Source organism: Anguilla anguilla, chromosome 6 (assembly GCF_013347855.1).
Source record: "Anguilla anguilla isolate fAngAng1 chromosome 6, fAngAng1.pri, whole genome shotgun sequence".
Taxonomy (NCBI): Eukaryota; Metazoa; Chordata; class Actinopteri; order Anguilliformes; family Anguillidae; genus Anguilla; species Anguilla anguilla.
Genome location: NC_049206.1, coordinates 10668339 through 10681725, shown reverse-complemented (window position 1 = coordinate 10681725; position 13387 = coordinate 10668339). Strand labels below are relative to the sequence as shown.

The window sequence follows — 13387 nt, the reverse complement described above, 5'->3', positions numbered from 1 at the left end:
CAGCGAAAGCCAGCCCACGCTGTGGCCCTCCAGGACCAGGGCTAGGGAGCCCCGACTGATTGCTCGCACTCTTTGCGCTGCCACGGCAACCGTAGGGACCAAGCCCCAGGGGCCGAGGCTTTGAAGCCTGATGAGAAGCTGACGTCGTGAAAAGCTAAAAGGTCAGTTTGTCGCAAAGAGGAATGGTGTCCCGGCAGCAAAGTGCGTGTGACCTGCTGCGGTATGTGGGCCATCTCAACTGTCCAGTCTGACGGGGGGTCAGTTTTCACCGGAGAGGGACTCTTCACCCCCACAGTTCCCACACTTCAGGTTCAGGTTTTCTTTTTCATTTTTTTGGACAGAGAATGTGAAAATATGAATTTGTGCCCCAGCTCATCAGGGTCAAAGCTTTCCACAGACCAGGGATTGGGATGGGGCAGAACATTTGTATAGATCTCAAGGTCAAAGACAGAATACAAAAAAAAGGAGAAAGTTGAAAGCTGCAGCCTGATTGGTTGACAGTGGGGCCCCCCCCCCCATCATTCACGAATACTCTCCACCCAGAGAGGCACATTCGTCAGGGGGCAGAGTCACAAAGACATTTTTGGCTAATTGCTTTAGCCGGGGGAAAAGCTTGCGAGTTCCTGTGGCAGAGCATGAAAAAGGAAGATGGCTCCTACACCAGGCTCTTCTGAGGAAAATCCCCGCTGGAAGTGAACTGAGAAAGTTTTGAATGTGTCTATTCAGCTCAACATTGCAAAAAAAAAAAAAAAAAACTTGAATCCTTGTATCTCGCAACTGGAGAAGTGTGGAAAATTAGGTCAGTGCAGCCCTCGTCAGGAAAGCAGTGTTTTACAAGGCTTGTCCCGTGAGGATGGGTATGGTGGGGGGGGGGGGGGTTCCCCAGGGGGATTTTTATGGAGTTCTGAGAGTCGTAGCTGAACAGCGGTGATGAATCTGTGCACGGGTACAGAAGCCAGTCTTGCGAGATGTCCAGGCTAAGCACAGTACATTTCTAACGATGGAAAACAGGAGCTTTCTCTCCTGGGTGAGTGATGACTGTGTGCAGAGGCTTTTTAGGGGTGGGGGGGGAGCTGGGGCCCTGGTGCTATATGTGCATGTCTAAGGTCCAGAGTTTGGGGGGGGGGGGGGGGGGGGGGGGGACGCTGGGGAGCCATTTGTTGTCCTGACGTGCACTGGACCATGTGATGCGTTGTACTGGTCAGGGACTGAAGGTCATGCAGGCTTGTAAAATGTCACTGTACGCAGGTGATTTAAGCTTTCTGGCGGCCTCAGAGGCAGGCGCGGGATTGGCTACTGCCTCCACATTCCTGGGTTTACTCCTGATGTGGCCCATGAGGATCTTAAGTGGACTGCTAGAGTCGAAAGATATGTAGTCCTTGGCTGAGGAGAAGGAGCTGTACCTCTCTCACACACCTGTATCAGTCAGAGCTGTACCTCTCACACACCTGTATCAGTCAGAGCTGTACCTCTCACACACACCTGTATCAGTCAGAGCTGTACCTCTCACACACCTGTATCAGACAGAGCTGTACCTCTCACACACCTGTATCAGTCAGAGCTGTACCTCTCTCACACCTGTATCAGACAGAGCTGTACCTCTCACACACCTGTCTCAGACAGAGCTGTACATCTCTCACACCTGTATTAGGTCAGGCCGATTTCAAAAAACCTTACCTATCCAGTTCTGTGCCCAGCCCATAATTCTTTGTTGCTGTTAAAATAATGTCTATGACTCTTTCTGCAGAAGAAAAAGAGAGAGACAAAAAAAAAACAAACAGTGAGACTATTTGCATATTAACGCAAAAACACTCCATGTAAAAGCTAACCAGGTCACTGATACAGATCTGCCAACCTTAGGAAAATATTTTGAGTACCACAATAGTCAATGTAACGCTTAGTTCACATGCTTTCGCACGTACCACTTCGCTTTGCACGCACACACAAGCCTTTCTTCATAATTCTAGTTTTGACTGTTGAAGTGATCAGGCAAAATTGTATAATTTGATTCTAAAAGAGCACTTGCACTGGGCTATATTATGATATACTTGCAAGTCAAAAGTTTGAGTACACCTGCTTAAAACAATTTTTTTCATGATTAATATTTCATTATATGATATGTGTGCTTATACAAACAGATAACCCTGAGTGAATTGCATTCAATTATTTAATAAAAATAATTTTTTTTTTAGTATTTACAGAAACTTACGTTGTAATGTAAAAAAAAAAAAAAAAAAAAAAAAAAAAAACTTATGTTGCGATGTAAAACACTGTCAATTATGAATAAAACCAAGTTTCTGTTCATGATTTCCATTTTTATTTAATAATTAAATAATTGAATTAGCTTATATAGGCACACATCATATAGGCCTAATGAAAAAAAAAGTATTCAATTGAAAAATTATCTAGGAATGTAGGCCTATGTAACTAGAGGTTTCTAAATTATTACCTGAAGCTCCTTGGTGGCTAATGTCAAAATCATAATTGCACAACGTGCAAAATGCATGGTGCAGAAGTTGAGGGGCAGAGGCACAGCCATTGCTCCTGATATATTGTGAGGAACTTCTGGGGGGCATGGACTCGCTTCTTTTTAGTAGGTCTGCTGCCCTCTCTTATGCCATATTACGGAGGGCTTTCCTTGTTAGTATCCTCGTCATCTGACGTCATTATTATTTTTTAACTGCAGGCTGGTCGGGTGACTGGCTGCAATAATAGGAATTATTTGCTACGTTAGCAGTCTGTAGTCAAACACCTTTGCAATGGTCACTTTGCTCCAACAGAGCGTGCGCGATTCAAAGTTTGAACAGGGAGTCTCCGTAGCGTTAGAGTTACTGCAGCTAAATTACTCCATCAGTTATTCACACCGTAGCCATCTCGTAACACTAAAATCGCTAAATCGTACGCGAGCTACTACTACGGCTAACTATATACACAAATTTATCTCATTAGGATATACCCCTTGAAATGCACCATCTCGTAAAGTTACCGAACATGTTTTATATGTTAACAGTACGGTCACATTTTTGTGCTTGATTATTACTCCCCATTATTATTACCTCAGCAATGCAGCGTTACGCCTCGGTGGATAATAAAGTACCGCTGCGTATCAGTGGATGTTGAGTGGGTCGGGGAGGGGTTACAGAACCACAAGCACAAGGTCGTAGCATCTTGTTCAATCTGAGGGATGTAGTTTAAATACCGAATAAATGAACGGTATTGTTTTGTATTAATTGATTGTTTTCCGTAATTCAATTACAAGAATTTTTTTTTTTTTTTTTTTTGCGTACTTTCAGCTGGCATTTCGTACCTGCGTATTTTGACCAAGAATTGCGTGGTTGGTACACAAAATGCGTGAGGGGTTGGCAGGTCTGCTGATATGATGTACACCAGGCCTGGGACTGGGTGATAGAGGTTTAGTGGCCTGGCAGAGCGGTGGAATGAACTCTATTTGATCCTATCCAATTATCTGGAAATAAGGTTATAAAGTGAAGGACAAAGTCTTTAAAGCTGCTTGGACTGGGAACAGGCAAGCTGGCTAACTGCACGTCTGGGGGGGGAAAAGGCCGTAAAAAACACATGTCCAGAATGTTTACTTTAAACAGGCGCGTATCCCATATCCCATAAAAGTGCGCAGTCCGCAGACAGGGGGGACGTCAGCTGCATCAGTGTGTCACGTCGCGTTACTCAGACTGCGACGCCGAGCCGTGCTGACACGGAACATGACTCTGGCTAATGACAAGCCTCCACTGCGGTCAGACCGCCCTCCCGAAACTGCTTCATCCTCTTCCTCCGGCACCTCTTATTTTAGGCTTATAATGAGGCCGCAGATTTATTTGCATAACCGCAAACAAAAACAGAGGGCGAAACTATTTCGCTTTTGACTAACAAATTGTACTGGACGCCCACCAACACACTCCTATCATTTCACTCTCGATCATCATTGCATACCTGGCTGCAACGTTTGAGAGCCGAACTAAGTTCCCAGTATTACGTCTGATTTCATAACCGTTTGCTTAACCGGCTGAGCAGCAAATTACCCCCGAAGACAATAATGATTCCATGAAATGACTTTACATTATCTGAAAAATTACAATGGTGATCTTGACAGCTTCACAATGTTTAATCTGCTCCAGATCAGTTAAGACGTGCGTTAGCGTAACCACGGCTCTCATACTCATGGATATCTTTCACCTTTACACAACTGTATACGGGGCCAGCAGAACTGCAACAACACTGCAACAGTATTTCTACTGGCCAGTAAACAAGCTAATGGAAAATGAAAGTTCTACCGTGGTTGATCCTCCATTACGATGAAACCGCAAGTGTCTAAACCATCGTGAATTCATACAGAGAAGCTGAAGTCTAGGGTCAGCCAGGAAAAGGGATGCATTTCATATTCTTAGGATAGATGTTTTCCCCTTCACACGTTCCTGAGCCCCTTGGAGCACTAAAACACACGTTATTAAAATAAATAATTTTTCAGAGGACTGGCTGTGTGTGTGTGTGTGTGTGTGTGTGTGTGGCTGTGTTGAACATAAAACATATTTGCTTTGCAAGTCTCCCACATGCATTTAAGTCCAGTAAATTGCCAATAAATGTCATTAAGAGCTGAATCCATTCAAAACGCCTAAGCATTTCCACAGAGACAACAGTTTACAATCAGTGACTTGATATTACATATTTTGTACTCTTCAGAATCGAATTATTTCCCAGACATTCAATATAACTGCCTATTAAGGGTCAGGAATTTTTTTGTCCAGCTTCCACCACAGTGAATAAAATGGCCTTAATTCAGTTTATTTTATTCTACTATAAAACACACAATGCCGAGTGGCAATCTGATTGTAAACGGCCCTATATAATGGCTCTCTATGGAGGTAGCTATATGTGTGCAGCATTTGAGTACAAGACAAATTTCCTCACGGGGACAATAAAGTATATTGTATTGTACTGTATAAAAACGGAACTTAGCAGCCCTAGGTCACTGGCACAGGACCATCACACCCCCTGTAAAAGCCTGTCCTCACAGACACAAACAGCCTCGCTCTGCGCTGCTCGTTCTGTTGGTTCAGTACCGTTCAGGTTTCGCTGCTTCACTTACGCTGTGCTCTGTGGTCCTAGAATACTCTTTAAAAACCAACAAAACCACAGTGGTCCAGTCTGAGTAACCTCTATGCATTTTTTTTTTGTGTGGTGCAGGAAATTACAGTAGAATGGAAGACCTACTCGCTTAACCGCTTCACATTAACTTTGTACATCTGGGTGCCCGGGCATCGCTAATCGTTTCCAATCGTATCCACTGGTCTATCACGGTGCTGTATCGGGCTACTTTTTGTGAATGCTATAAGGCCATCTTTCCAAAAATTCTTCTATTTATGACTGTGACCTGCATTACCCATAACTCCCTTTAGTATGAGTAAAGTCACCACCCCAAGGGTGCTACACACCCAAAACTGAGGCTACAATATTACGGCAATAGGGCAGAATAAAGGGGCAACAGGCCCAATATTACAGCACACAGGGCATCCATGTATACATTCACTACATAATTGACTGACGGTGTGTTAACAGAATCCCTTGGAGAGTGTAGGCTGGCTCTTCCATAAAAGAGGTATAATCAAAAACAAAACAAAACTGAACTTAACTTCCTTCGGGCTTTGAGCACTAACCACTTCCGCAAAACCGAAAGCTTTCTACATGATGCATGATGGGAAATGCTACCTGGAGAAAGCTGGACCACAGACAGAGAAGACGAGCTCATACCTTGCGTTTTGAATCCGAACGGAGGGGAGTAAACACTGACTTTGCCCAGACGCTTGAAATTCTTGTCTAGAAACATGGGGGCAGGCTTCGTGAACCTGGAAAACACAAACGGCGCAAGATCTCGAGTGAAAAAGAGCCAAAACAACAGAAATATAAAAACTCAAGGAGAAGGACGACAGCGGGATGCACAGATAATGTGCTTCTGAGGATTAGGGTGCCGGGTAATCCGGTGTCTGTCACCATCTTGGGTAGTGGGGGTGAGGAGCTGATGTGGGGAGGAAGACAACATGCTCCCGGGCCCTACAGGCCTGGCATTCAGTGTGTAAACCTCACACAGGGATAAGGGCATTACAGCACCCTAATGCCAAACCACCAGCTGTCCCTCAGACCGCCCCCCCCCCGCCCACCCGCACAGCACAGCACAACACATCCTGCGCAGGGAGTGATCAGGGTGCGACTCTGCAACTGACTCCGGACCTGATTCCTCATATCACAATACACTACATTATTTAGTAAGTGCTCTCACCCACAGCCACTTTGACACAATTGTTGCTGAGTCAATGCAAACCTTAGTGGCAAACTGGAACACCCAATCACAGGGATCACGCTTTGCTTTAGAATGAGCAAGGGCCACCCAAAGGCCCCACCAGTGCAGTGCCCTAACCAGTACACCACTGCGCACTGGAGCTAAGCCAAGTGTGAGAAGAGAACTCAGCCAGTCTACCCATGTCATTCCACCTGCTAGATTACAGCTGACCTGGGGGGGGGGGGGGTATTTTCTGAGTGTGACACAAATCACACCTGCATTGACCCCCTGCCCCCGTGTGATGCATGGCCCTCCCGAGTCACCGCCATAGAAACAAACAGACAAAAAAAAAACCCCTTGGCTTCCCCGAGCCCCATCTGTCACGCGGCCCCCTCTTTCAGCCCGCCAGGGAGACCGCGAGGCCACGTGATGAAAGGGTCCTGGTTCTGATCCAGAGGAGCCGTTTCCCTGGATACGCCTCAATGGACGCGGGACGGCCTGCGAACGAGGCTGGGAGGGGGGGGGAGGGATGGACGGCTGTTTCCCTGACCCCCCCCCGTTACAGTGCCGCTTTTCTCATTTACAACCCCACGCACACCCCACCCCAACCCCCCCATTCATGGCTTGTGCAATTGCATTCACAGTTGGTTAGTTGGCTAATTCTGAGAAACCCCTGCAGACTTAACTGATAACAAAAAAAGTTTCATCTGAAGGCACATAGCAGACCTTTACATCAAGATGGTTAAATTATAGGAAGAGGCATTCTGTGTGGTAATTCTGCATAGTAAGAGTGACCTAATCAAGATTTCACAATCACTAAATATGAAATAGAATAACAAGGAAGGAAAGCTATGCCTTTCATACACCAGACTGTATCCAATGACCTTTTCTCCCACATACATATGACATTCTAAGAGCCCCAAACACAAGAGTACAGTAATAAATGGCCTATGTGGAACAGGAGAGGGGTTAACTAGAGGGGTCCAAATGGCCTGGTAAACAACAGGCTTCATTGTGTAGTGCAGGCAGCAGCACTGCCATTTCATCTAATGCACCAAGATGACTGCAGATGACAAGTACTTCTACAGGGCCCCTCGTATCGGGAAACTACACACAACCAGACCCCTTCTCCTCATGCACGTGTGCTACTGTACCACACACACAATCACACACACACACACACACAGACTTACACACTCTCTCTCACACAGACACACACACAAACACACACTCATGTTCTCCCTTCCTCTCCACCTCACACACACAAACACACACACACACACTTTGATACACACTCTCACTATCTCTCACACACGTTCTCCCTTCATCTCGGTCTCACACACACACACGCTCTCACTCTCTCTCACACACACACTCTCACGCTCTCCCTTTCGCTTTTTCTCATACACACACACACAATTTCCAATGATCAGCTGAGGGGGCTGCAGATGCAGGACATTCTGGCATCAGGTACAAAAGGCATTCTTATCAAAGCCTGGTCCTGCTTTCTGCCAAGGCCGATAACTACATGAGCTTATTTAAGATTACTGTGGTCTGAAAGGTCTTGCACAACTGCTCCTGAACAATACTGGCAAATCCCTCTCCAACTGATGTGCTAAACAATGAAAGCCAGAGGCAAATGATATAAATAACCCTCTGGAAATCACCACAGCCTATCCAAATAAAACTGGAAACAGCCTTTAAAGACTTTTTTTTGTCACTTTTTTTTTTTTTTTTTTTTTTTTTTACAAATAACTGCAGATCATATCTGAATAAAAGTCCTATTAAGAAATAGGATAAAGTGTAAAAAAAAAAAATATATATATATTTTTAACATTCTAAGTCCACACTCGTCACGGTACTTACATTTCTGACATGCCTTTATTTGAATATCTATGGGCCACAAGATTTTTGGAACTTGTTTTACACTGGCACCCCACCCATCAGAAGCTTTGTGGAACATCATGTGCAGGAAACCCCACCTTTCTCTGCTGAATGGCATTCACAGTCAGGCTGTGTGGTTTGCTCCTAGTGCACGCGATCACACACCTCCTCCCAAAAGAATCTGATTAGAACTGGAAGATACAGGAATGGGAAATACCAGTATAGTATAAACTGCGTATGTGCCGCAAATCACTGTCCCAATACCAGAGCCCGAGGGATATTTACAGGGTCTTACAGAGGCTTCAACAATGTACGTTTTTTTTTGGTTTATTAGTTGCATTTTTTGGAAATGTTTTGAAAAAGCGGCTTTGGTAATCATTCAAAAAAAAAAAAAAAAAAAAAAAAAAAAATGCTGCGATGGACTGGTGAACTGGTGTATTCCTGCCTCACACCCACTGCATGCTGGGATAGGCTCCAGCACTGCCCTCGACCAAGAATAAGCAGATATTATAGATGATGAATGGATTTTATCCCACATTAATGAGCTTGTCCTCATCAGGTTCATAAAAAAATTTTTTTTAAACATGACTGGTTGTCATTAAATTTATGTGAGAAAACTGAACCCTGCTGTGTTAGGAAAACTAATGCCAAATATATTGTGGAAAGGCAGTGCATTCCATTTATTACGTTACAACCATAAAACAACTTTCTTCTTTGTGTATGCGTATCAAATCCATGTGTTTTTGAAATTCTTCAGAATACGACCAAAGCAATTACAGCAGCCTTTTTTGATAATGTGTGTACATGTGGTTGTCTTTCAAAAACCGAAGTAGTGTTATTTCCAAGTTATATTTCAACAGAATGAATCGTAATGGGTCTGAACTGCAAGCTACATCAGAGAATTTGCTAACACATCCAATAGCCCAAAGTACCCAGGGCCAACACGGTTGTAACGCAGCCTCAAATATCCACCGCAAATGTGTCCAAATAATTTAGCAAAACACCAAAACACAACACCAGGGGGCTGAAGAGAGACAGCTGCGTCAGCTAATTGCACGCCTGGAGCGACTTCCTGCTTCTCGGCTAGAAGCGACGCATTGCATTCTGGGACGTGCCAGCCGAGGGCTGCGGCTCGGTAGCCAGCGGGACGGATCGCTGAGGGTTAGCGGCGGCGGCGGGGAGCGATTCCGCACAGGCTCCCGGGCGCCGCCGCGGCGTTCACCGAGATGAGGAGCTCTCCGTGCCACGGTCAAACCCTAAAACCATAAAGATAATGAAAGACGGCTATCTGAACACCGCAAACACAGCCGCAGTTTCCGAGGAACAGGCTGGCAGCCTATTAACCTGCGCTCCGTCTCTAATTCACACATCCCTGACCCACTTTCTAGCATTTTCAACAACGGGGGTTTTGTAGAAAACAATGAACCGCATGTCTCTTCTTGACAAAAATCCCCTCATAAAAGCCAGTTTTGCTGACAGGATGCCAAAACAAACTAATTCATAGAAGGCCAAGCCATTTATTACTTTTTTATTTATTTATTTTGTTATTGTGGGGGGGGGGGCAGGCATGGGGTGAAGCAGGTCATAAATATTCAGACAGAGTTCGGGTGAGACACAGAGGGGTCCACCATTCATAAACGGGATCCCAGGCGAGGGGCGGCAGCCTACTGTGCTCGTCCCCCCAGGGACCGTCTCTCACCCGGGTCTGTATTTTAATAACCGCCCTGCTCCAGTTCAGCCCAGACGCCTGATTCAGGACCAGAGCAAACAGTCTGGGCAGATAAGACTAACGGGCGCTAAAAACAAATTGGACTTTTTTGTGGCGGCCTTTCAGAAGGAGAGAGGGCGAACGGCGCGATTAAGACCGCGCTCAGAGGCTAAAGGGGTTTCTGCGGGGGAGCTCGCACAGAGACAGCCCCCACGACCCTGCAGACTGCCAGAGATAAGGGAGGAGAGTAACGCATCAAGCCTGAGCGGGCCTGTGGAGCCCCAAACCGCCGTTCATCTTCAGCAGGAAGCTACTCGAGTGAAGGAGGGGCTTCAGGACAAAGACACAGCTGCATTCTAAAAATGTCACGACTGGTCCGGAAGCGGAATAAACAAGAGACTAAAATGCGGAACATGTAGAAATGGACACAAATTATACATCTGTTCATTTTGCATTTATCTGGCATTTCACCCATTTTGCTTATAAAACTAATCTTGCACAAGCTACATACCGACATGCGCACACAGTTTCTCATCTAAACAGTTACTGGATGGTTCAGGCAATCACACATCTCTTTTGGTGAAAATGGATCGTTCTTTCCTACAGGTTGATAAATGGCACGAAATGCACTCAAATTAGAATTTTGGCAAACGATCCCGATTTCATTAATTGGGAGGGTTCCCTGTTTTACAATACAAGGCAATGAATAACCCTTAGCTCTGCTGACTTTTAATACAGACAACTACAAGCACCCCAAGAGTAAATAAAATTTTTTTTTAAAACGAAGATCAGATTGGAGTCGGCTGGTTTAAAAAAATGTAACAGGAAACCAACTCAGGAAGCAAACCATTTAACAAAATGATGGCCATTTTAATAGCCGTTGGTACTTTGTCTTCATTCCCAGATGAAACGGTACTCTGAAGCGGGCTGGTGTTTTGGCTTTTCCCGATGCACACTGCAGCATACCAAGGGCTGTCCTCTTAATGCAAGGCCAAGGACAAGGCCGCACAAGCAGACAACAACATGGCTCTGCTTCCAATTCAAATCAAGGGTCTCCAACACACGCATCCTCCTCAGCAGACCGTAATGGTCATAAAACAAGACGGACTGCTGCTGTGGATGTGTCACACACTCTCAACTCGGGAAGATCACTTCCACATCCAGCAGCAGTACTGCTCCAGTAATGAGCTCAACCTGTTGTGTCATAGCAGAGTACACGGGGGGGAAATTAAATTTGAAAATGGGAAACCGTTATGAACCCTGGGCAAGATTAATGGAACAATAACTGTCATAACTAAGTTCGTAAAGTGACTAAATCGAGTAATATTATGGGTGGATCTTTTTTTTTTTTTTTCCTTTGCCTCATAAATTAATACACTGTTAATTTTATATGCATTATGATTACTGGATTATCCGCTTACCTTAATATAACCAGCCAATAAAAGCTAACTAATAATTAAGCTTCTACAAACTTTCAAGAGTGTCTGGTTCAGTTAATGTGTGCAAACGTCAAGATACTGCAGCGAACACAGTCCTTTTTCAAAAACATTTTTTTTTCCATTCCCTTATCACTTCTCAGAGCTGGACTCTTGCAATCAGGAGCGTTTCAACATCAGTCTAGGTTGCACGCCCTGGAGATAAGACCCTAATTTACCTATTTATTTATTATATTATATTATTTTTAGAGAAGAGGGGGCAATTCATCCTCCTCTTGCCTTTGTAGACTTTGTTTACATATAGGCTCGCTGTACAGAAAGTGCCCAAGCCATGGACCCCGCAGACACGCACGCAAGCTCATAAATGATAGCTGGCTCCCTAACAGACCACTCTAAGCCTCCATCTTAACCCTGGCTGAGGTGAAGACAGAAGCCCGTCATCTCCCATGAACCAGAACATCAGACTTGTATCTCACAGGGCAAAGACTTTGTGTGACGTTTTTTTACCGCACTCACGAACGTTGACCCCAAAACTCCGCTGCATCTTTAGAGCACCTCTTAGTACAACCATTAGGCCTAATTCACAACAGTCAGCAGATACTCAATGGCTACACAGCATCTATTTGATAGCAAAACCAATGCACTTACATCCCTTAATGGAACACAAAACACAGTGGTGACCATCAAATGACTTTGCATAATGTAAACACAATCAAATTTCTAGCTTTCACAGACGGACGCCTCACCATTACTAATGTTTTAAACAGGAGGTCAGGGAGCCTTCAGACAGCACATTAACCCAGCTGGGCAATAAGGAACGAGCCAAATATTCAGACCAGTGACATTAACTGGACACAAAAGAATAAAATGTTTTTTTTTTTTTTTGCTGAACCGAGCGCGATGGCACTTAGTCCCGTCCCTGAAGGACGCCCTCGGCTTGCCAGAGGAGTCAGCTGATACTCGGGGGTAATTAGGGAAGACCGCTGGAGAGGCCGTAAACACAGGCCCCGTTAATGGGGGAGCGGTTAAGCCCCTAATTCAATTAGAGTTCTGATTTATCAGCCGCGCGCGGCTCTGCACGGGGACCGCCGGCCTCTTTGAAGTCGAGCTCGTTAGACAACGGCTTTCTTTTCCAGCTCTGCGCAGGTGAGCCAGCTCTCGAGTCATTACGCAGTTCCCTGAGCCTTCTCTCGCAATACCGCCCTCGCCTCCCTCCCTCCCACCCTCCCTCCACCCCCCGGGGTAAAGCAGCCTCTCCTACAGTGTTGGAACGTGATGTTTGGAACATATCTGCACATTCCAGTCCAGGACAGGTGTTCTAACGTTACCTGCACAAGCTTTTCTTAAACGATAAAATGAACAAAGGGCGGTCTAGGGCGGTGGGGCTGAGGCACGTTCATTCCAATATATTTTATTTTAAACAAAAGCGTAAGTAATCAGACATAAAGAGTAATAAAAACAAATAAAGGAATTCATAACTTTGTATCAAGCGCTGTTAGGTGCTTAATGTGAATGTTTTACTTCAATACAAAATGCCCATAAATTAATTGATATCAATAAATATCCAGTGCAGATTCAAGTCACCCCCTATACAATTATCTTCTCTATGCAAATCAATGATAATCAGAATAACATAAACTGCTATTCTAACAGCTGGCTGAAAAAGGCAGCTTTCTCTCAAAAATCACTAAACATTTTTGTGCTTGTTCCCACTTTTTTCTTTTCAGAATGAACAGAATGCAGAGAAGCCAGAGTCATCATGATCAGCGTAAAACATCTTTCAGACCTGGCACTCAAATAAAACTTAAATACATTTATTTCACGGGTTTTCAAATAATAAGTTCTGGTTTTTAATGAGTGCCTTTATTGCTGTAATGATACAATTCATTAAATTGGGTTGCTTTAGAGAATGCTGTGTGTGTGTCTGGGTGGACACACTCAAGAGCCTCATGGGGGAGAGTGCCAGTAAACAGAGTCTTTTGGTGCTGGACTTGATATGCAGCTCAGTCAAGCTGTTTGTTTTAATCAACATCAGGACAGCGAGTCCGCTCCACTTGTCAGTAAATAACA

At 44.8% G+C, this 13387-nt stretch overlaps 1 protein-coding gene across 10 annotated transcripts in view; it reads right to left on the bottom strand.

Moving 5' to 3' along the window:
• The window catches only part of st3gal3b (ST3 beta-galactoside alpha-2,3-sialyltransferase 3b), a 61216-nt gene that overhangs the window by 26944 nt on the left and 20885 nt on the right, over nucleotides 1–13387 (bottom strand). For all 10 annotated transcript variants that reach the window (XM_035421267.1, XM_035421261.1, XM_035421268.1 and 7 more), the window contains 2 exons: nucleotides 5764–5858; nucleotides 1678–1741 (listed from right to left, as the gene is read on the bottom strand). In XM_035421267.1, the coding sequence (XP_035277158.1) occupies nucleotides 1678–1741; nucleotides 5764–5858 (159 nt within the window). The remainder of the gene's footprint in view (nucleotides 1–1677; nucleotides 1742–5763; nucleotides 5859–13387) is intronic.